This window comes from Callithrix jacchus, chromosome 15 (assembly GCF_049354715.1).
Source record: "Callithrix jacchus isolate 240 chromosome 15, calJac240_pri, whole genome shotgun sequence".
In the NCBI taxonomy this organism is placed as follows: Eukaryota; Metazoa; Chordata; class Mammalia; order Primates; family Cebidae; genus Callithrix; species Callithrix jacchus.
In genome coordinates, this window is record NC_133516.1 from 79,126,837 (window position 1) to 79,150,771 (window position 23,935).

At 36.6% G+C, this 23,935-nt stretch overlaps 1 protein-coding gene across 4 annotated transcripts in view; it reads left to right on the top strand.

Moving 5' to 3' along the window:
* The window catches only part of CCDC14 (coiled-coil domain containing 14), a 75,690-nt gene that overhangs the window by 20,095 nt on the left and 31,660 nt on the right, over nt 1-23,935 (top strand). For all 4 annotated transcript variants that reach the window (XR_004734191.3, XM_035274000.3, XM_008982312.6 and 1 more), the window contains 3 exons: nt 11,047-11,129; nt 14,129-14,347; nt 14,421-14,553. Coding sequence is in view for 3 of the 4 variants with exons in the window: in XM_035274000.3 (XP_035129891.2) it covers nt 11,047-11,129; nt 14,129-14,347; nt 14,421-14,553 (435 nt within the window). In the remaining variant the exon portion in view is untranslated. The remainder of the gene's footprint in view (nt 1-11,046; nt 11,130-14,128; nt 14,348-14,420; nt 14,554-23,935) is intronic.

Sequence of the window (23,935 nt, forward strand, 5' to 3'; positions counted from 1 at the left end):
TGTGAAGAAATGTGATTGGACAAAAAGGGTATGATCTAATACTAATAGACAGAGTGGGGAAACCCAAGAAGTTCTGTCTGTTCAAATTCTTTTTGGACTCTGTGAAGCATTCCTTCCTTCTCAGTCTGAGGCAGGACCCCTTCAGAAATGGGGTTCTTTTGACCTACAGACAAGGTAGGTCAGAGAATTTCCTTATGGCCAGTTGTAAGAAAGGTGGGAGAAGATTATACTTTTAGTTCCTATGGCCTACCATGAGGAATAAAAAGGAGCAGGTGAAAGGAGGGCAAGAGGAGGTTAGATAAAGAAATTCTGTTTTCTGAGGCCTGCTTCTAAGACCTAAAGTACCTGAATATTAACAGATGACTGTCTTTCACCTTTTTCACTCTGAAGCTGCTTCAGGAACCAGGAACAAAAGGCCAAATACTTAAATAAAAGGAATGTTTTTGGTTTTGACTGCTTAAGAAATAACAAGGGCTGTGGGAGTTAACACCCAGGAACTGTGAATGAAAACATATATATATGTATGTGTATGTGTACATATATATGTATATATGTTTGTATATATATGCTGTAACAGACATACACTATACACATTTATATACAATATGTATATATATAAATATATAAAATATCACAGATATATAATTTTTCCATACTCCTATACACCCAGGAAGGAAAGGAGAATCTTAGTAAGTACTTGTGTAGCCCTACCACACTTAGACATAGAAAAAAATTATTTAAAATCTTTAATTTTTTTTTTCAGTAATCTTAACTTGTTGGAATTACATTCTTAATTTGTTTAGGAAAGATTTAGACCAGGAATCTAATCTTGAAATATAAAAGAAGTCACCCACATATTATCAATAATATCTTAACTTGGAATGTTTCAGTGATGACCATCAAGGCCAACACTCCAGTGTCTGTTTATTAATATACTTTGCAAAAACTTGGAGTACATATCAGGTGCTTCTGCAGCACTGCAGTGCGAATGTGCCCTGAGTGTTATAGTTGCATAAGCTATAGACATTGTATAAGGTAGGACCTGCAAGGATCTATACAGACTTTTAAAGAAACTGGAAAGTAATTAAATAGTTGGAGCATAGCTAGAATATACACATCTGGAGCCTCTAGAGGCATGTTAGCTGGTGAGATGCACTTGTTGAGGATTCTTTGTCTAGAGGTCGTTATCCTGTAGCTACTGTGATACAAGATGGGATTGCTGGGTTTAAAATCCAATATCATCTTCAGTCTTGACATAAGGAATTACTATACCAGCATTAATTTTTTAAGACCAAAAATGAGTAAATAATAAAATAATGAACAGCAAATACTGCTAACATTTATTGAATGTTTTTTATATGCCAGACTATTGCCCTTTATATGTGTCATCTCTTTATATCTTCACAGCAGCTCCATGAGGTAGGTGCTATGTTACTCTTATTTATAGATGAGGAAATCAAGGCAACAGAGTTTATGTAACTTGCCCAAGGTCATATATCTAAGAAGTTACAGTCAAGACTTGAACCCAGTCAATTTGATTTGAGAGTACAATGATCTTAACTTGCAGATTTCTATACCGTCTCTGTTAGGAAGTAGAGATTTAATTATACCTCACTATTTAGGTGTATTTTGTGGAACATAAAATATATTGTAAGCCATTCGAAATAAACAGGCATATTATTTAAAGGAATGACAATCAAATAATTGGCTTCTTTAATAAGCATACCAAAAATTAGTCTGAGAATGTTATCTATTTTAACATTGTCACCATGGAAAGTATTAGTGGTTCTTATTTATTTCTGTTCCTTACAACATTTTAAAATTGTCTTAGGAGCCAATTTGTAAGCCATTCAAGAAGATAATGTTTACTGTTTTATGAGCCACCACTTGTTTCTAGTTTTTTTTAAAGAAGGTGTTTGTTTGATGTCTGACCTAATTCTTCAGTTGGCACCAGAGCTATTTGGTTGTCTGTCCTTACAGGCCAAAGATTATATGGCATGCTATTGCAACTGTTGTTTACTTGACCGTCTAAAAGATGAAATAACTAAGAAATGAAGAATTTGTTAGATATGTTCTTTTTAGCAGAAAGAGGTTTCCGGGAGTACTGTAGGAATTTTTGTGCCACTTTGGTAATCTGTTTGGAAAGAATTATCCATAATCTTCATTACAAATAAAAATTGGAATACATAGGTTTATTCAAAAGTGTTTCTCATCGTTTTCAATTAAAAACAATTTTTTTTTTCTGTTTAGATATTTGGAAACTACATGTTTCTTTTTAGCCAGAAAAGTGATCTTTCAGGACTTTCTTGGAGTTTGTTGCCATCTTGTGGCTTAAAAAATAGCTCGATGCATCGTTTCTATGACATTTTGGCATTTTTGGCATTTAGGCTAGACAGTTTTTAATGTATCTTTTGAAACATTTAGATTTCCTGGTCCCCACCCACTAAATGTCTGTAGCACCTTATTAATTTTGACCACCAGAAGGCCTGGCACATTCCCAAATTTTCTGGATGGGAGTTTGGTGGGTATTACCTCCAGTTAAGAGCCATTGAGCTAGAGAGTGCCAAGATTTCATGACCACCTCCTAATTTTATATTCAACTATGAGACCATTATGTATCCACAAAGAACATAAAAATGAAAGGGGAGAATGGAAGGAGTCAAGGATGATGTTCAGGTTCTGTCTATAATTTAACAAATGGTAACATAATTCTTCCAAATGGGAGCAGCTAGAGGAAGAATAGATTTGTTTACTGCAAGTTGTTAATAGTTTTTTAGTTAGGCAAGATAATAGGAGAGCAAGTGAGTTGAGGTTTAGGCCTGCTGAGTTAGATCAACAGGAGATAAGTATGATATAAGTCTGGAGTACAGGAACAAGTTGCAAGATAGAAATTAGACTCGGGAGTCATTCTCTGAACACGTGTTTATTGAGCTTTTTGTATAGATCTGGCACTGTTGTAGACACTGGAGACAGTGTGATTGAAAGTAAGTGATTTGTTATCAGCATGTAAGTAAGTGGTATATTCACCAAGAAGGTAGAGCATGTGAACACAGTGAAAGATAAATTGCTGGGGAGTAACAACTTTTTAAGGAGAGAACAGAAGATTAAAATTAGTGGAGCGACATCACAAAAGTCACAGGAAGAAAACAATTTATAGGAGAGATTTTGCATAGCATTAAAATAAACTGACAACATGAACAAAGGTAGGTTGAGAATAAATATTACAAGAGAAATTACTTAAAGAAGCTTCAGAAAAACTTAAAACAGTGTTCTGTAGTCTCTAGTAAATTAAAGATAATAGGATCTCTTATAGGAAGAAAGAGTGAGATTGAGACAAAGTGCTCAAAGAAGAAAAAGTAAAAAGAGTAGAAAAGTGACTTAAGTGAACTCAGCAAAATAAAAAACATTTTAAAAATGAAAGCCCCATTAGAAACAAATATAAAATAATTAATAAACAAACAGACAAAGTCAAGGATATTGTAGTCCTCTAGAACTTAAGTATTATGAAGCCTGAAGTTTTTTGTTTTGTTGTTTTTTTGGGTTTTAGTTTTTTTCCCCCCAAGTCTTTCCATTTTAATTTCTACTAAATTCATAGTTCAGTGTCTTCTACTGGCCTTAGCCGCTGCTTCTTCCTAAGCCGTTTTTTAAATTTTTATTTCTTTTTATTATGGTTAAATATATATGTATATGTGTGTATATATATATATATATGATATATATCTTTTTAACCATTTGCAAGTATACATTTCAGTGGCAATAATGTTCTGTAACCTTCACCACTTTCTGTAGGAAAACTTTCTCATCTCTAACATGAATTCTGTCCCCATTAAACAGTAACTTTGTCTTCTCCCTTTTCTTACCTCCTGGTAAGTTCTTGTTTTTGTTGTTTCTGTTTTTGAATTTGAGAAAGCTGAAATTTTGTCTCTTTAGAGTTTGCAGCTATATTTCTAAGCTAGAATTGTGCCTAACACTCACTCTAATAAATGTTTGTTAAATTGACTGAATGCATGGTAGATAAGCTTGAGGGAATCACAAGGCAAATTAGAAAAAGAGTGATCTCAAAATTATTATGACGAAGGTAATACATATGGAACAGAAACAAAATAGATACAAAGTTGGTGTTCCTGAAAAAGGAGAACAGAGCAAATGAATTAAAGACAATATTAAGAGATATATAAATAAATGGAAAATTTTCTGATTGTACCACTTTAGTCTGGGAGACAGAGCAAAACCCCCTCTCTAAGGAAAAAAAAAAAGATCTATGTCAGCAGATGAATAGGACATACAAGATCTCAGAAAAGTGATGCAGAACAATCGACACCAACACATTTGCTGGTAAAGTTACTACACCCTAAGGATGAAAAAAGTTAATTTTTGGAAACACTTAAAAGAAACAGAAAATTATGTATGAAGAGAAAAATTTTAGGCTATTTCTAGCCTTTGCACAGTGATTTTTGTTGTCAAAGGATTATAGAATATCATATAAGAAGTTCTGAGGGAAAGAAAGTGTGCCCCAAGAATCTCTAATGTGGTCTAGCTGTCCTTTTAGTATAAAGGCAATGGTCATATTCTGAAGTATGCAAGAACTTAGAAAGTTTGACACCCTTGGACTCCTTTAAAAAACAAAACAAAAACTTCAATGGCAAAGTCCAGTCAACCAAAAGATGAATTCAAAAAGAAGAGTAGACAGATGTGAACACTGAATCTATAAGTAAAACTAAGACAGCTGTGGAAATTATGGTTATAAATCAGAAAGTTTTAGCAATATTAATATGAATTCCAAACTCTACATTTTTCATATCCTATTCCCTAAATTTTAGATTATTTAGGGATAGTATGTCTTAAAGTAAAGAAATATTTGCCTAAAGTTAATCAGTTTTGGTTTTGCTTGTTATTTTCTTTCCATGAAAATCATGTAATCCTAAATTCAATACATAATATTTGTAATATCCTATTGTTTTCAAATTCTTCTTAGGTGTTTGTTTTTTGTCTCTGTATTTGCTGGAGAATGTATGCATGTTATCCAGCAGATAATGATTATTTCTATTTAACATTGTGCTAGAGGTTCTAGCAAGTGCAGTAAGGCAAGAAGAAGAAATAAAAGCCAGCCACATTAGAAAGGAAATAAGTAAAACTGTCTGGTTCACAGGTGACATGATAATCCCTGTAGAAAATCCTATGGAATCTACAGAAAAGCTACTAGAATTAATAAGAAAGCTTAGCAAGGTTGCAGGATACAAGATCAATTGTATTTTTATGTACCAGCAATGAACAATTTGAAATGAAATTTCAAATCAGTACTACTCAGAGTAGCATCAAAAAAATATGAACAATTTAGGGATAAATTTGAAAAATATATAAGACCCACACACTGAAAACTACAAAATACTGCTGAGAGAAGATTAGTATAGGTGAGGGATAAACCAGCTCCATAAATGTACGACTTAAGATGTCACTGCTCCCAAAATTCATGTATAGATTTTATGTAATTAAGTAAAAACCCAAGCATGCTTTTTTAATGTTTAAAAGAGGCTGATTCTAAAATTTACATGGGAATTCAGAGATCTAAAATAGCCAAGACAGTATTGAGAAAGGAGAACCAAGTTGGTACTATACAAGTTCAAAACATAAAGGGATGGCATTCTAAGACGTGTGGTGTAAGGATAGACAAGTAGATCATTGAAACAGAATAAAGTCTAGAAACAAATTCACACATAGAGATCATGCTTGCAAAATTGCAAAAAAAGAAATATCAGAAAAATTCAATGGCGAAAGAATACTTTTTTCAATAAATAGCGCTGAAAGAAGGGGAGAGTCATATTTTCGAAAAATGAACCTCAACCTTTACCTCATACGGTACACAAAAATTGACTTGAAGAATGAATCACAGATTTTAATTTGTAAACTAAAACTACAAAACTTGTTAAAGGAAATATAGGAGAAAATTTTAGGGATTTTAGATTGGGAAAGATTTTTAAAATACAACACAAAAAATATAAACTAGAAAAAAATGAATAAAGTTGACTTCATCAAAATTTAAAACTTTTGTTTGAAAAACAAAAAACCTGTTATTAAAAATGCTTGTTTGAAGAACAAAAAAACACCTGTTATTAAAAATAACAGGTTAAATTAGCTGGGCATGGTGGCGCGTGCCTGTAATCCCAGCTACTCAGGAGGCTGAGGCAGGAGAATTGCCTGAACCCAGGAGGCGGAGGTTGCGGTGAGCCAAAATCACGCCATTGCACTCCAGCCTGGGTAAGAAGAGTGAAACTTCGTCTCAAAAAAAAAAAAAGTTAAAATGTTAAAATGAAGAAGCAGCCAACAGACTGAGAGGAAATATTTGCAAAACATGTAGTTGATAAAGGACATGTATCTAGAACGCATTAAAAATTTAAGACTATAAATTTTTAAATGTCAAGTTTAAAAATGGAAAAAATATTTGAACAGACCACCAAATAAGATAAATGGATATCAAATATGAATATCAAATAAGGACATGGAAAGATGCTTATCATCAGTAATGATTAGGAAAGTGAAAATTAAAACCATGTTGAAATACCACTGCATACCCATTAGAATGGCTAAAATTCAAAATTAATAAATGTTAGGAGGTGAAGGAATGGGAACTTTCACAATTAGCTGATGGGAATGTAAAATAATTTGGGCCCTTTGGACAATAGTTTGGCAGTTTCTTAGAAATTATACATATACCTAACATGTGTACTCCTAAGTACACTTACCAGTCCACTCCTAAGTATTATGTAAGATAAGTCAAAGCGTATATCCACACAAAAATTTGTTGATGAGTGTTCATAGGAAATAACCCAAATGTCTATCAATAGGTGAATGGATAAACAAATAGTGGTATAGCCATACAGTAGAATGGTACTCAACAATAAAAAGGTAGGAAGTATTAATACATGCATCAGCTAGATGAATCCCAAAATTGTTATGTTGAGTGAAAGAAGCCAGGCTAAAAGAGTATATAGCCATGGTTCCATTCATATATAGTTCTAGAATATGCAAACTAATGTATAAATCAGTATTTGGGAAGAAAGGGTTATAAAAAGGGCCATGAGGAAACTTTTGGGGATGATGAATATTTTTTAAAAAAATACTTTACGTTTGGGGGTACATGTGAAGGTTTGTTACATAGGTAAACTTGTGTCACAGGAGGTTCGTTGTACATATTATTACATCAACCAGGTATTAAGCCCAGTACCCAATAGTTATCTTTTCTGCTCCTCTCCCTCCTCCCACCCTCCCCTCCCTCCTTCCACCCGGACCCCAGTGTCTGTTGTTTCCTTCTTTGTGTTCAAAGTTCTTATCATTTAGCTCCCACTTATAAGTGAGAACGTGGTATTTGCTTTTGTTTCTGCATTATTTTGCTAAGGATGCTAGCCTCTAGTTCCATTCATGTTCTTGAAAAATAAACATGATCTCATTGTTTTTTATGGCTGCTGATGAACATCTTAATTGTAATGGTGGTTTTATCACATCATATGGCAAAATATAACATGATACACTTTAAATGTATGCAGTTTATAGGATATCAGTTATATCTCAAGCTATTTAAAAAAATGAATGAATTGAATAAAATAAATATTTGCCTAAATAGCAGCAGTTCTTCTTTACCTTTTTAAAATTTAGTATACTTAAATTTAGTACATAATATTTTAAAATAGCATGTGTAACATCAATTTTTAAAATATCATTTTTTCTATTTTTATCATGTATCATTTTATGTAGAATAATTTTTTTTAAGCCTATCCCTGAAAGCAGGGAATGAGAGGAGTGAAAGTAGCTAGTTAGGTTGGAGGGATTTTCTTTTTTAATATGGGAAGAGTTTTAATATGTTTCTTGGCTCAGGCACATGAAGTGGTAAAGAGAGAGAAGGTGCAGATAATGTACAGTAAAGGGAGTGGGATAGGAGCAGAGTCCTTGTTGGTCTAGGAGGAGAATGGGATCTAGGGCACGGATGAGGATACTCACCCAGACTAGTTGGAAAAAAATCAGTGTTACTACACATATGGATATGCCCTGGGACCAAAGGATGACAGTGTTTGTCCCCAGACCACGATATTTTTAGTGAAAAAAGGAAAGTTTACAATTGAGAAGAGGAGGGTAGGAATGAAATGCTCGCGATGAATTATTAGAAGTTTAGATTGGTTACATTTGGGAAGAGAAGAATCTGAACAGGGACACAGAAAATTATCAAGGAAAGCTTCTGTTGTAAAGGGAAACCTTTGAAGAAAATCAGAATTTTATTAAAACAAAAACGAGTTCATATTATACTGTTGTTCTGCAGCTTGCTGCTTTCACTTCATAATGCGTCTTGGAAATCTTTTCTTTTCGGTACAAATGGACTGCTTGCTCATTTTAATATCTGTGTGTTAGTATTTCATCTATGAATGTACCATAATTTATGTAACATTTAAAGTTGTTTCCAACTTTTCACTATTAAATAATTGCTGTTGTGAACAACTTTGTATATATCTACAAGGTGGGAGATGCTTTTGCTCATGTGAAACTGTTTCTGTTGCTAGATAACCTAGAAGTAGAATAATTTTGTCAGAGATTATGAGCATTTTACATTTTGTTAGACATTTTCAAATTGCCATCCAGAATGGTTATAGTGATATACTCACACAAACTGAGATAATTCATTTCCCTGTACTATCATTAGAAAGTATTATTTCCGTTTATTTTTGTCAATTCTATGGCCAAAAAATATCTCCTTTGAAATTTGCAATTCTTCATGTTAGTGAAGATGAGCATTTTTACTATATGCTTACAGTCCATTTCTATTTCATTCTTTTTTTTTTATTGCCCATGTATTTATTGATCTTATGGTCCTTTAACCAAAACTTTTGATGACTTGAGTAAATAATGAATTTTATTTGCTCCTGGTTGGGAAGAAATCACTTAGGGTTTCTGAAAGAGCAGTCTTTTTGTTTCTCTATCTAAGAAATCAAGTTAGAAAATCCAGTTAATGATCTAGTTACCTAAAACCACTCATTAGAGTGTAATTGCTTTTTTGAGGAAAAAAGGAAGGTCTTGTTAAAAATAGCTGTGTGGGTGTGTCTTTGGTTCCAGATTAAGTTTATAGAGAAGTCAAATCTACTTTTCTCTCCAGTATGTAATCTTCCTTCATAATCCTGTCAAAACAGATTTATGGACGGGAGACTATTAACAAGCTGCACTGCTACTAAAATGATATAAGAAGGGTGAGGGGAAGTTAGCAATTATTGAACCCCTTCTGCATACCAGAAGTATTGATGGTGGAATGTGATACCTCACAGCAGCCTTGGGAGATTGGGAGTGCAAGTTTTCCACCCATAACAGAATCAGAAGCTTAGTAACTTGCCCAAGATTCCATAACAGAAAATGTCAGAACTGAAATTCCATCCCAGAAATCTTTGACTCCCACCAAAACTCATGATGTTTCTGTTACTGCCATTCTATTTCTTATGTGAACTGCTCATTCTTATTCTTTGACACTTGTTACTAGATTGCCTTTTTTACTTATTTGTAGGAGTTCTTTATGCTTGTAGGAGTTCTTTGTGCTTTGTAGGAGTTCAATATGCTTGCTCGATATTGAGTTTTACTTAGAAATGCCTTCTCCCCTTCAAGATTATGTGGATTTCCCCCTAAAACTTGTATAGTTCAGTTTTATTTGCATATTTTATCACTTTTATCAACTCAGAATTAATAAATGTGAATGATGAGAGGTAAAGTACTATCATTTTAGATTCAGTACCAAAAATAAATATTTTTTTTTTTTTAATTTTTTATTGGATTATAGGTTTTGGGGTACATGAGCAGAGCATGCAAGACAGTTGCGTAGGTACACACATGGCAGTGTGCTTTGCTTTTCTTCTCCCCTTCACCCACATTTGGCATTTCTCCCCAGGCTATCCCTCCCCACCTCCCCCTCCCACTGGCCCTCCCCTTTTCCCCCCAATAGACCCCAGTGTTTAGTACTCCCCTTTCTGTGTCCATGTGTTCTCATTTTTCATCACCCACCTATGAGTGAGAATATGCGGTGTTTCATTTTCTGTTCTTGTGTCAGTTTGCTGAGGATGATGTTTTCCAGATTCATCCATGTCCCTACAAACGACACGAACTCATCATTTCTGATTGCTGCATAATATTCCATGGTGTATATGTGCCACATTTTTCCAATCCAGTCTATTATCAATGGGCATTTGGGTTGATTCCAGGTCTTTGCTATTGTAAACAGTGCTGCAATGAACATTCGTGTACATGTGTCCTTATAGTAGAACGATTTATAGTCTTTTGGATATATACCCAGTAATGGGATTGCTGGGTCAAATGGAATTTCCAAAAATAAATATTTTAAAGCACAGTAGTTTTAGATAAGTAATTCTGGAAAGGTAATAGAGGTAACTTTTTCCCCTTAAGTGATAACTTCCTAGGAGTAAAGAAAACACTTCTGTATGTTTCTATTTGTGAAACAAATCCGTATTGTGAAGTTCATTGTAACAGGACAGACTTGTAGCCTGTTAATATTCTTGTTACTTAAGACCATTAACTTTTCCATCTAATAAAGAAATTATTAGAAGCATAAAGTTGTGTTTCAGCATATGATAAACATCAGGCAGATAGATGTCTGATAGCAGTCAGTGCCTAGAGGTATGACAAATCTTTTAAAAAGTAGATGATTAACTACAGTGATGAAGAAACACAGAAAGAAGATGAGAAACAGCAAGAGGAGATAGGAAAGGAAAGAAATAGAAAAAAAAATCACTGAAAAGAGACAAAATAGAGAAATTATCGTTTTTTTTATGAGGGGAGGTGTTATGTTTTAGGCAACTTTAAAAAATTGTCTCAGGCCTTATAATAATAGTAGTGTGGTTTATTTATTTATTTTTTTTTTAGTTTTTGTCATGTGTTTTAGGGATGAAATGGACTTCTGCTGTCTTAGTGGGTTTATCTTTTATCTTTTTTGATAGGCTATGTAACATGTATACTATTAAATTGGCCTAGGAGTCTTGCATTCATAGTTCTTCGTTATTTCTTTAGGCAGTTGAGAATTTTGAACCAGCAACTCAGAGAACAAGAGAATACTCATAAGCCATCTGGTGCTGTGGATTGCAACCTTGAATGTAGGTATAAGAACCTTAACGATTGATAAATTATTTGTGGCTTTGGAAATGTTGATAAAGAATTGAGCTTTCAGAATTACTTTGAGAGGACAAATTTAAAATATTGCAGAAACATAGGAAAATAAAAGATGCTATCACTTCCCAATAACATACACCTATTTTTAAAAACAACAACAACAACAACAAAAAAAAAAACCAGGAGTGTGTTTTCTTTTACATATCTTCTCTTCATATATAATTGATTTATTTCACAAATACTCACTGAATACCTACTGTGTACCAGGCACAGATAGAACTATATATGTGCTTTTTCTTTTTTAGAAATGAGATCACACTGTGTATACTTTTCACAGCTTCTGTTTATTTTTTTAATATGTAGTGGACATTTTTGTCTATCAAAATATATAATTATATATCTTTCTGTTTAAGATTTACTTGGGTATTCTGCTTATCCAGGTCTATCATAAGATAGTTCTCTGCTAATAGTACTTTTCCCTTTTTCCCTAGCGCAAACAACACTAGAGTGAAAATCTTTGTATATGTCTTTGTGCATATATGTTAGCTTTTGTTTGGTTTTGTTTTGGGGTATGGTGGGACTTGAGATGGAGTCTCACTCTGTGGCCCACGCTGGAGTGCAGTGGTGAGATCTTGACTCACTGCAACCTCTGCCTCCCAGGTTCAAGTGATTCTGTTCCCTCAACCTCTCAAGTAGCTGGGATTATAGGCACCTGCCACCATGGTTGGATAATTTTTGTATTTTTTTTTTTGAGACGGAGTTTCGCTGTTGTTACCCAGACTGGAGTACAGTGGCACGATCTCAGCTCACTGCAACCTCTGCCTCCTGGGTTCAAGCAATAATTTTTGTATTTTTATTAGAGACAGAGTTTCACCATGTTGGGCAGGTTGGTCTTGAACTCCTAACCTCAAGTGATCCACTCACCTCGGCCTCCCAAAGTACTAGGATTACAGACATGAGCCACCACACCTGACCAGCATTTTTGTAGGATAGATTTATAGCAGTAAACTTGCTGTGTCAAAAGGTATATACAGTTGCAATTGTGACAGATATTGCCAAGTTGTCCTTAATGATCACAGAGCTTAATAAAGAAAGAAACTATAAGAGTGCCAGAAGAAAAAAATGAGAATTTTTTTTGAGGTGGGAGCTTTTCCTCTGCTTCTCAACATCAAGCAATTATCTTCCCTCAGCCTCTCAAGCAGCTGGGATTATAGGTGCCTGCCACCATGCCTGCCTAAGTTTTGTATTTTTATTAGAGACAGGATTTCACCATGTTGGCCAGGCTGGTCTTGAACTCCTGACCTCAAGTGATACACTCACCTTGCCCCCCCACAAAGTGCTGGGATTATAGACATGAGCCACCCCGCCTAGCCAGCATTTTTGTAGTATAGATTTTTAGTAGAATTGCCGAGCCAAAGGGTGTATACAGTTGCAGTTGTGACAGACATTACCTAATTGTCCATAATGATCACAGAGTTTAATAAAGAAAGAAATTATAATAGTACCAGAAAAAAAGATGAGAATGTTTTTTTGTGGGGGGAGCTTTTCCTAAGCCTGAAAAAGACTCAGATGCCACAGAAGAATAGATTGATAAAATATGGCCCAGAAATTTTTATCAATTTCTATGTAGCAAAATTATAAATATATTCAAAACACATAAACAAAATGGGGAAATAATACATGGCATGACAAAGAAATTAATCTTAATATATAAATATATCTTATAAAGAAATAAGAAAAAAATATGATTCCCCAATATAAAAGTGTTCAGTTTCAGGGCTGGCCGCGGTGGCTCACGCTTGTAATCCCAGCACTTTGGGAGGCTGAGGTGGGTGGATCACGAGGTCAAGAGATCGAGACCATCCTGGTCAACATGGTGAAACCCCGTCTCTACTAAAAATTAAAAAAATTAGCTGGGCATGGTGGCGCGTGCCTGTAATCCCAGCTACTCAGGAGGCTGAGGCAGGAGAATTGCCTGAACCCAGGAGGCGGAGATTGCGGTGAGCCGAGATCGCGCCATTGCACTCCAGCCTGGGTAATGAGAGCAAAACTCCGTCTCAAAAAAAAAAAAGTGTTCAGTTTCATCAGAATGATTCAGAAATTATCACTCTGGCTCCATTGTTAACCAAAGGTGAGGAGAGGGAGAGGGTAGGAGAGAGTAGGCCTAGAGGGCAAGTGGGGAGATAAGTAGTTGCCACTTTAAATAGCTTCTCTTCTTTATATTATCTGTTCATTTATCTTATTGTTTCTTTGAGATCATTACTATTTATAATTACTTGTTTGTTATCAGCTCCGTGAGAACAGGGGCTGTGTCTGTGTTATTCATCTCTGTATATTCAGACTCTAATACAATACCTCACTCATAGTTAAGTATTCACTGAGGGTGTATTTGCTAAATAAATGGTGCCATATATTTTTATAGCCATGAAAAAAGAATGTGATAGCTCTATGTGTTTGTATACAACAGTCTTATGGAATAAAAGGCAAAGTTAGAAACTGTATTGTGTGTGTGTGTGTGTGTGTGTGTGTGTGTGTGTAGTGTGTGGAATATGTGTAATACCATATGCAAAAGTGTTTTCCTGAAAGATACCAAAATGAATAGTGATTTTTTTCTGGGGACTGAGAAGAGTGAGAGGGAGATTCTTCATTGGGATTATATGAAATTATTGACATTTTGTCGTGGTTAACTTTTTAAAGTTTTCTACATGTATTCTTTCTTTTAAAAAGATTATATATTATTCTTTCTTTTAAAAGGGTTAAAGATTAATGCTTAAAATGTTAATTGGAAAAGAAAGCTATGAATTCTGCCAATCAATTTTTAAAAATTTATGTAGTATTTATGTAGAACTGCTTAGAACTACTCATGCAATTAATTGTTAAGCAAAATCAATACATTTCAGAACTTTTTTTTAGAAACAGATGTTTTCCAAGTTTGTACTTTTTAGGTTTGGGAAACAACTATTTGATCCATTTTGTCTTACAGTGTTTTCTCTTCAGTCATTGAATATGTCACTGCAAAATCAATTGGAGGAGTCACTAAAGAGCCAGGAATTACTGCAGAGTAAAAATGAAGAGCTCTTAAAAGCGATTGAAAATCAGAGAGATGAAAACAAAAAATGTACTAGCATATTTAAAGACAAAGATCAAATTATACTTGAAAATAAACAGCAATATGACATTGAGATAACAAGAATAAAAATTGGTACGTATTTAGACAGTAGTTATGGGCACATTTTTTAAAAGGAATAAGGAAACTGAAACTTTTGTTGTTTTAGAATTGGAGGAAGCCCTAGTCAATGTGAAAAACTCCCAGGTTAAGTTAGAAATTGCTGAAAAGGAAAACCAGATATTGGGGATAACATTACGTCAGCGTGATGCTGAGGTGACTCGACTGAGAGAATTAACCAGGTAAAATTGACTTCCTTTGAATAACCCATGACTTTTTTTATTTTTAGATGTTTTTATAAACTTCAAAATAATGCCAGACCTGTTATCTCAGCCATACATTTTTCTCTTATTTTGCCAGTGTTTTTGGTAATTTCTAATGACATTTTCTTCTATTCCAATTAAATTAGTTTAGAAATGTCAAACCTGGCTAAATGATTTTTTTTAAACCATGTGATTCTGGGCAGGGTTCTCTGATGAGAAGCTGAAGGCTTGTATTGCAACACGGTTAAGCCCCCTGGTTCTGAAGCTAGAGAGATCTGACTTGAATCCCACCTCTGCCACATATTAGCTGAGTAACTGAGCAAGTCATTTAACTTCTCTAAACCTCAGCCATAAAGTAGGGAAATGAATAGAGTTGTCATGGGAAACTAAGAAATAATTCATGAAAAGCACTTAGCATGGCAAGCCCTCGTGCAGTATGATCTTGGGTAAGTCAGTTAGCCTCTTTCAGCCTTATTTCATAAGTTAAATGAGGGGGTTGACAACAGCCCTTAAGATCACTTCATTCCCGAACAGTATTTTTCTAAAATAAAATTACCTCATTCAATTTTTTTATGATACTTACTTACAAAGTTCAGTTTTCTCTTGAGACATTTGCTAAGAATTGGATTTCAACTGCTTTTTAAAGTTCTAGAAGAGAAGTCAGTGATGTTAGCCCTGAGGATAAGCATATCTGACCTTGTCTTTGAATGATCCTAGAAGTTTCAGATATAAAATCATCTTGAATATAAAACAATCTTCCATGTATTTTCAATGAACAGATCCATTTTGAATTTTAAATTTCTCCCCTCATTTTGAATGATAAACTTGCAGGGAAGCAGATGAAACAGTAAGATATATGTAACATTTAATTTATTAATTTAGTTTGATAAATGTGTTTGAAATTATTTTAATAATCTGTTCATATGAAATACTGCCCTGTTCCCACATTTATATTTCATAAGATATTTGCATTCAAACTTTTATTTAACAATGGGAAAAGCAAGACTTTTTATAATCATATAGAATTATAATTAATTAGATTCTAGTCAGAGGTTCTGAATATTGGCTTATACCAGTCTTATTCAAAATAAAGTTATAGAATGTCCCTTCTTATGAAAGGCTTTATAAAGTATCCAGAGGAACGTGTCTCCTTTTTTCTGAGGAATAATTTTGGGGTGAGAACTTTGTTAGTGTCAAGTATTTATACTAAGAGAAACCAGTAACAAAAGGCCACATATGGTGTGATTCCATTTATACGAAATGTCCAGAATAGGCAAATTTATAGAGACACAAAGTAGATTAGTAGTTGCCAGAGTCTGGAGGAACCCAGGGGTGTCGAATGGGAAGTGACTGCTAATGGGTAGTTTCATTTAGGAGTGACGCAGATGTTCTGAAATTAGAGACAGTTCTCAACTCTGAATATACTAATAACCACCAAATTGTGCACTTTTAAAAGGAGTATATTTTGTGGTATGTAAATTATATCTGTTGGGTGCAGTGGCTCATGCCTGTAATTCTAGCACTTTGGGAGGCTGAGGTGGGTGGATTGCCTGAGCCCAGGAGTTCGAGACCAGCCTGGGCAACACAGCAAAACCCTGTTTCTACAAAAAATACAAAAATTAACTGAGCATGGCAGCGCATACCTATAGTCCCAGCTACTGGAGAGGCAGAGGTGGGAGGATTGCTTGAACCCAAAAGGTTGAAGCTGCGGTGAGCCACTATCTTGTCACTCCAACCTGGGTGACAGAGTGAGACCCTGTCTCAAAATAAATAAATAAATAAATAAATAAAATTTCAATAAACTGTTATTTTGTAAAAGATATATATGGTATTCAGTCTGTTTAGAGAAGAAAAAGGAAGAAAAGAAAAAAATAATAAGTCAGCATGGTCAAGTGCCATGGGAGTTTGCTTAGGAGTTACTGTGAGCATCTGTTTCATTCTAAGGGACAGTTCTTTTCTTTTTTCTTTTTTTTTTTTTTTTTTGGATTTTAGGTTTTGGGGTGCATGAGCAGAGCATGCAAGACAGTTGCGTAGGTACACACATGGCAGTGTGCTTTGCTTTTCTTCTCCCCTTCACCCACATTTGGCATTTCTCCCCAGGCTATCCCTCCCCACCTCCCCCTCCCACTGGCCCTCCCCTTTTCCCCCCAATAGACCCCAGTGTTTAGTACTCCCCTTTCTGTGTCCATGTGTTCTCATTTTTCATCACCCACCTATGAGTGAGAATATGTGGTGTTTCATTTTCTGTTCTTGTGTCAGTTTGCTGAGGATGATGTTTTCCAGATTCATCCATGTCCCTACAAACGACATGAACTCATCATTTCTGATTGCTGCATAATATTCCATGGTGTATATGTGCCACATTTTTCCAATCCAGTCTATTATCAATGGGCATTTGGGTTGATTCCAGGTCTTTGCTATTGTAAACAGTGCTGCAATGAACATTCGTGTACATGTGTCCTTATAGTAGAACGATTTATAGTCTTTTGGATATATACCCAGTAATGGGATTGCTGGGTCAAATGGAATTTCTATTTCTAAGGCCTTGAGGAATCGCCACACTGTCTTCCACAATGATTGAACTAATTTACACTCCCACCAACAGTGTAAAAGTGTTCCTTTTTCTCCACATCCTCTCCAGCATCTGTTGTCTCCAGATTTTTTAATGATCACCATTCTAACTGGCGTGAGATGGTATCTCAATGTGGTTTTGATTTGCATCTCTCTGATGACCAGTGACGATGAGCATTTTTTCATATGATTGTTGGCCTCATATATGTCTTCTTTCGTAAAGTGTCTGTTCATATCCTTTGCCCACTTTTGAATGGGCTTGTTTGTTTTTTTCCTGTAAATCCATTTGAGTTCTTTGTAAATTCTGGATATCAGCCCTTTGTCAGATGGGTAAACTGCAAAAATTTTTTCCCATTCTGTTGGTTGCTGATCCACTCTAGTGACTGTTTCTTTTGCCGTGCAGAAGCTGTGGAGTTTGATTAGGTCCCATTTGTCTATTTTGGCTTTTGTTGCCAATGCTTTTGGTGTTTTGTTCATGAAGTCCTTGCCTACTCCTATGTCCTGGATAGTTTTGCCTAGATTTCCTTCTAGGGTTTTTATCGTGCCAAGTCTTATGTTTAAGTCTTTAATCCATCTGGAGTTAATTTTAGTGTAAGGTGTCAGGAAGGGGTCCAGTTTCTGCTTTCTGCACATGGCTAGCCAGTTTTCCCAATACCATTTGTTAAACAGGGAATCCTTTCCCCCTTGCTTGTTTTTGTCAGGTTTATCAAAGATTGTATAGTTGTAGATATGTTGTGTTGCCTCCGGTGCCTCTGTTTTGTTCCATTGGTCTATATCTCTGTTTTGGTACCAGTACCATGCTGTTTTGATTACTGTAGCCTTGTAGTATAGTTTGAAATCCGGTAGTGTGATGCCCCCCACTGTGTTCTTTTTGCTTAGAATTGACTTGGCTATGCGGGCTCTCTTTTGGTTCCATATGAAGTTCATGGTGGTTTTTTCCAGTTCTGTGAAGAAAGTCAATGGTAGCTTGATGGGGATAGCGTTGATTCTGTAAATTACTTTGGGCAGTATAGCCATTTTCACGATGTTAATTCTTCCTAACCATGAACATGGAATGTTTCTCCATCTGTTTGTGTCCTCTCTGATTTCGTTGAGCAGTGGTTTGTAGTTCTCCTTGAAGAGGTCCATTACGTTCCTTGTGAGTTGTATTCCAAGGTATTTTATTCTTTTTGTAGCAATTGTGAATAGCAGTTCGCTCTTGATTTGGCTTTCTTTAAGACTGTTATTGGTGTAGACGAATGCTTGTGATTTTTGCACATTGATTTTATATCCTGAGACTTTGCTGAAGTTGCTTATCAGTTTCAGGAGTTTTTGGGCTGAGGCGATGGGGTCTTCTAGGTATACTATCATGTCGTCTGCAAATAGAGACAATTTGGCTTCCTCCTTTCCTATTTGAATACCCTTTATTTCTTTTTCTTGCCTGATTGCTCTGGCTAGAACTTCCAGAACTATATTGAATAGGAGTGGTGAAAGAGGGCATCCTTGTCTAGTGCCAGATTTCAAAGGGAATGCTTCCAGTTTTTGCCCATTCAGTATGATATTGGCTGTTGGTTTGTCATAAATAGCTTTTATTACTTTGAGATATGTTCCATCGATACCGAGTTTATTGAGGGTTTTTAGCATAAAGGGCTGTTCAATTTTGTCAAATGCCTTCTCTGCGTCAATTGAGATAATCATGTGGTTTTTGTTTTTGGTTCTGTTTATGTGGTGAATTACGTTTATAGACTTGCGTATGTTGAACCAGCCTTGCATCCCCGGGATGAATCCTACTTGATCATAGTGAATAAGTTTTTTGATTTGCTGTTGCATTCGGCTTGCCAATATTTTATTGAAGATTTTTGCATCTATGTTCATCATGGATATTGGCCTGAAGTTTTCTTTTCTTGTTGGGTCTCTGCCGGGTTTTGGTATCAGAATGATGTTGGTCTCATAAAATGATTTGGGAAGTATTCCCTCCTTTTGGATTGTTTGAAATAGTTTTAGAAGGAATGGTACCAGCTCCTCTTTGTGTGTCTGGTAGAATTCGGCTGTGAACCCGTCTGGACCTGGGCTTTTTTTGTGCGGTAGGCTCTTAATTGCTGCTTCGACTTTTGACCTTGTTATTGGTCTATTCATAGTTTCAGCTTCCTCCTGGTTTAGGCTTGGGAGGATGCAGGAGTCCAGGAATTTATCCATTTCTTCCATGTTTACTAGTTTATGTGCATAGAGTTGTTTGTAATATTCTCTGATGATGGTTTGAATTTCTGTGGAATCTGTGGTGATTTCCCCTTTATCATTTTTTATTGCATCTATTTGGTTGTTCTCTCTTTTCTTTTTAATCAATCTGGCTAGTGGTCTGTCTATTTTGTTGATCTTTTCAAAAAACCAGCTCTTGGATTTATTGATTTTTTGAAGGGTTTTTTGTGTCTCAATCTCCTTCAGTTCAGCTCTGATCTTAGTTATTTCTTGTCTTCTGCTGGGTTTTGAGTTTTTTGGATCTTGCTCCTCTAGCTCTTTCCATTTTGACGATAGGATGTCAATTTTGGATCTCTCCATTCTCCTCATATGGGCACTTATTGCTATATACTTTCCTCTAGAGACTGCTTTAAATGTGTCCCAGAGGTTCTGGCATGTTGTGTCTTTGTTCTCATTGGTTTCGAAGAACTTCTTTATTTCTGCCTTCATTTCATTGTTTACCCAGTCAACATTCAAGAGCCAGTTGTTCAGTTTCCATGAAGCTGTGCAGTTCTGGGTTGGTTTCTGTAATCTGAGTTCTAACTTTGCACTATGGTCTGAGAGGCTGTTTGTTATGATTTCAGTTGTTTTGCATTTGTTGAGCAGTGCTTTACTTCCAATTATGTGGTCAATTTTAGAGTAGGTGTGATGTGGTGCTGAGAAGAATGTATATTCTGTGGATTTGGGGTGGAGAGTTCTGTAAATGTCTATCAGGTTTGCTTGCTCCAGGTCTGAGTTCAAGCCCTGGATATCCTTGTTGATTTTCTGTCTGGTTGATCTGTCTAATATTGACAGTGGAGTGTTAAAGTCTCCCACTATTATTGTGTGGGAGTCTAAGTCCTTTTGTAAGTCCTTAAGAACTTGCCTTATGTATCTGGGTGCTCCTGCATTGGGTCCATATATGTTTAGGATCATTAGCTCTTCTTTTTGTATCGATCCTTTTACCATTATGTAATGGCCTTCTTTGTCTCTTTTGATCTTTGTTGCTTTAAAGTCTATTTTATCAGAGATGAGAATTGCAACTCCTGCTTTATTTTGCTCTCCATTTGCTTGGTAAATCTTCCTCCATCCCTTTATTTTGAGCCTTTGTGTATCCTTGCATGTGAGATGGGTTTCCTGGATACAGCACACTGCTGGGTTTTGGCTTTTTATCCAATTTGCCAGTCTGTGTCTTTTGATTGTTGCATTTAGTCCATTTACATTTAGGGTTAATATTGTTATGTGTGAATTTGATACTGCCATTTTGATGCTAAGTGGCTGTTTTGCCTGTTAGTTGTTGTAGATTCTTCATTATGTTGATGCTCTTTAGCATTTAGTGTGATTTTGGAATGGCTGGTACTGGTTGTTCCTTTCTATGTGTAGTGCCTCTTTTAGGAGCTCTTGTAAAGCAGGCCTGGTGGTGACAAAATCTCTGAGTACTTGCTTGTTCGCAAAGGATTTTATTTTTCCTTCACTTCTGAAGCTCAGTTTGGCTGGATATGAAATTCTGGGTTGAAAGTTCTTTTCTTTAAGAATGTTGAATATTGTCCCCCACTCTCTTCTGGCTTGTAGTGTTTCTGCCGAGAGATCTGCTGTGAGTCTGATGGGCTTCCCTTTGTGGGTAACTCGACCTTTCTCTCTGGCTTCCCTTAGTATTTTCTCCTTTATTTCAACCTTGTTGAATCTGACGATTATGTGCCTTGGGGTTGCTCTTCTTGCAGAATATCTTTGTGGTGTTCTCTGAATTTCCTGCATTTGAGTGTTGCTAGGTGGGGGAAGTTTTCCTGGATGATGTCCTGAAGAGTATTTTCCAGCTTGGATTCATTCTCTTCGTCCCCTTCTGGTACACCTATCAAACGTAGGTTAGGTCTTTTCACATAGTCCCACATTTCTTGGAGACTTTGTTCATTCCTTTTTGCACTTTTTTCTCTAATCTTGGTTTCTCGTTTAATTTCATTGAGTTGGTCTTCGACTTCAGATATTCTTTCTTCTGCTTGGTCAATTCGGCTATTGAAACTTGTGCATGCTTCGCGAAGTTCTCGTATTGTGTTTTTCAGCTCCTTTAATTCATTCATATTCCTCTCTAAGTTATCCATTCTTGTTATCATTTCCTCATATATTTTTTTAAGTTCCTTAGTTTCTTTGCATTGATTTAATACATGTTCTTTTAGCTAACAAAAGTTTCTCATTATCCACCTTCTGAAGTCTAATTCCATCATTTCGTCACAGTCATTCTCCGTCCAGCTTTGTTCCCTTGCTGGTGAGGAGTTTTGGTCCTTTCTAGGAGGCGAGGTGTTCTGGTTTCGGGTGTTTTCCTCCTTTTTTCGCTGGTTTCTTCCCATCTTTGTGGGTTTATCCGCTTGTCGTCTGCGTAGTTGCTGACTTTTCGATTGGGTCTCTGAGTGGACACCCAGATTGTTGATGATGAAGTATTTCTGTTACTTGGTTTTCCTTCTACCAGCCTAGCCCCTTCGCTGTACGACTGCTGAGGTCCACTCCAGGCCCTGCTTGTCTGGGGTGCACCTCTAGCAGCTGTGGCGCAGCGAGGGATGCTACCCGTTTCTTTTTCTGCTATCTTTGTCCCAGGATGATGCCTGCCAAATGTCAGTCTTGGATATAGAGGGGTCAGGGAGCTGTTTGAGGAGACAGTCTGTTCTTTTTAGAAGCTCAATTTCTGAGCTGTGAGCTCTGTTGTTCATTCAGGGCTGTTAGGCTGCTATGTTTGATTCTGCTGCAACAGAGCTCATTAAAAAAACCCTTTTTTTCTCAAATGCTCTGTGTTGGGGGGTTCAGGCTTTATTTTTCGATGTCCTTTGAGGTGTCCTGCCCAGCTAGGAGGCAGACTAGCCACTGTTTGCCTGCCGAGTCTCCGCCCTGCTGTTGTGTGATTCACCCTGTTCCTGCAGGCTCTGCTGTGGTCTCTGCCACGCCCTGCGGTGGAGTCTCTTCATTGTAGCATGTTGCCTCGGCAACGGCAGGCTGCGTCAGCAGTGGGCGTGTATCTCAGTAGGGACGGGTTGCCTCGGCAATGGGAGGCTGCGTCCGCAGTGGGCGTGTATCTCAGTAGGGACAGGTTGCCTTGGCAATGGCTGGCTGCGTCAGCAGTGGGCGTGTATCTCAGTTGGGGCAGGTTGCCTCGGTAGTGGTGGACGCCCCTCCCCCACAGAGCGTCTCGGACCGTCTGCTCGGGATAGTTTGAAATCGCGGTTTTGTTCGTCCCACTGGGTATCCCAAACGCTCTGTCCCTGCAATCCCCTGGGCTGGCCTACTGTCCAAGTCTCGTTCAATCTCAAGTCCAGCCCTCTCAAGTCTCAGGTTGCCGGTTCAACAGGGCACCCGGACAAGCACGCCCTGTGGGGATTGCTGGGTAGGGTCGGCCGCCGCCGCGCCCCAGCTGCCGCCAGTAAGTCTGCCTGGCGTCCCGTGTCTTTTTTATACTTGGGAGTTTCCCTGTTCTGTGGGCAACAAAGATCAGTCTGGAAATGCAGCTCGGACTCACCTCTTTGCGGATTCAACGCGAGCTCCAATCCTGGGTTGTTCTCACAGCACCATCTTGAGTCCTCCCTCTTTTTTTTTTTTTTTTAATTGTACTTTAGGTTCTGGGGTACATGTACAGATCATGCAGGATTGTTGCATAGGTACACACATGGCAATGTGGTTTGCTGCCTCCATCCCCTAAGGGACAGTTCTTAGCCCCAAGCAGAAAATCTGATGAAGCGGAGGATATAGTTCTCTGATAGTTTTCTTTTCTTCTCACAATCTTTTTCTTCATACTTCTAAATTCAGCTTCTTTGTGGATTTGAGATCACAAGCTGATATCTTTTATTTATAAAGTACTTTGATTTTTTTCAAAGTTCTGTCTTTCCCATATCATTTTATTTGTTCTCACCTATGGAGGGAAGATTTTAGTATCTGTATTTTCATAAATGGGCAAACTGAGGCCACGTAAATTAAGTATTAGAAGAATGTTAATAACAGAGCTGGGACTAGAACTCACATCTCTTAATTTCTAGCTAGATGTTCCTCTTGCACATGGAGTGTAACAACTCCATGCCTAATTTAGCCTAAGTAAACCATATCATTTTTTACCTGGGAGGTAGATGGATAAATGGATGGATTCATTCGTTTATTCAACAAACATTTATTGTGTATTATGTTCCAAATATATATGTGTAAAGCTTATATAACTAATTATTTTAGTTGTTCAATATCCACACTGACAAGCTAAAGCTTATTCCAGTGCTTTACTGACATATGTACGGGTATGTCTTTTTTTAAGTAAATGCATTGCACATGTTGACGATACTATTCAGCCTGTGCAATACATTTACTAAGAAAGTTGGTAACAGAAACATGAGAACAATCTTTCAGAGTAAAAGTATAACTTTTCTAGAAATTAGTACAAATGGAAGCCCAAAGGCAAAAGGGACTTACCTGACTTTCACAGCTAGTTAGTGTCTGAGCTCTGAGCTAGGACTAGAGCCAGGATTTTGGATTCCCTCTTCAGCTTTGCTTCCTGTTTTAAAGAGGACAGGTTTTCTCTGAATGAAGATGCCCCATTATTGAGGGATTCTTCTACCTGTGTAGGAGGTACTTT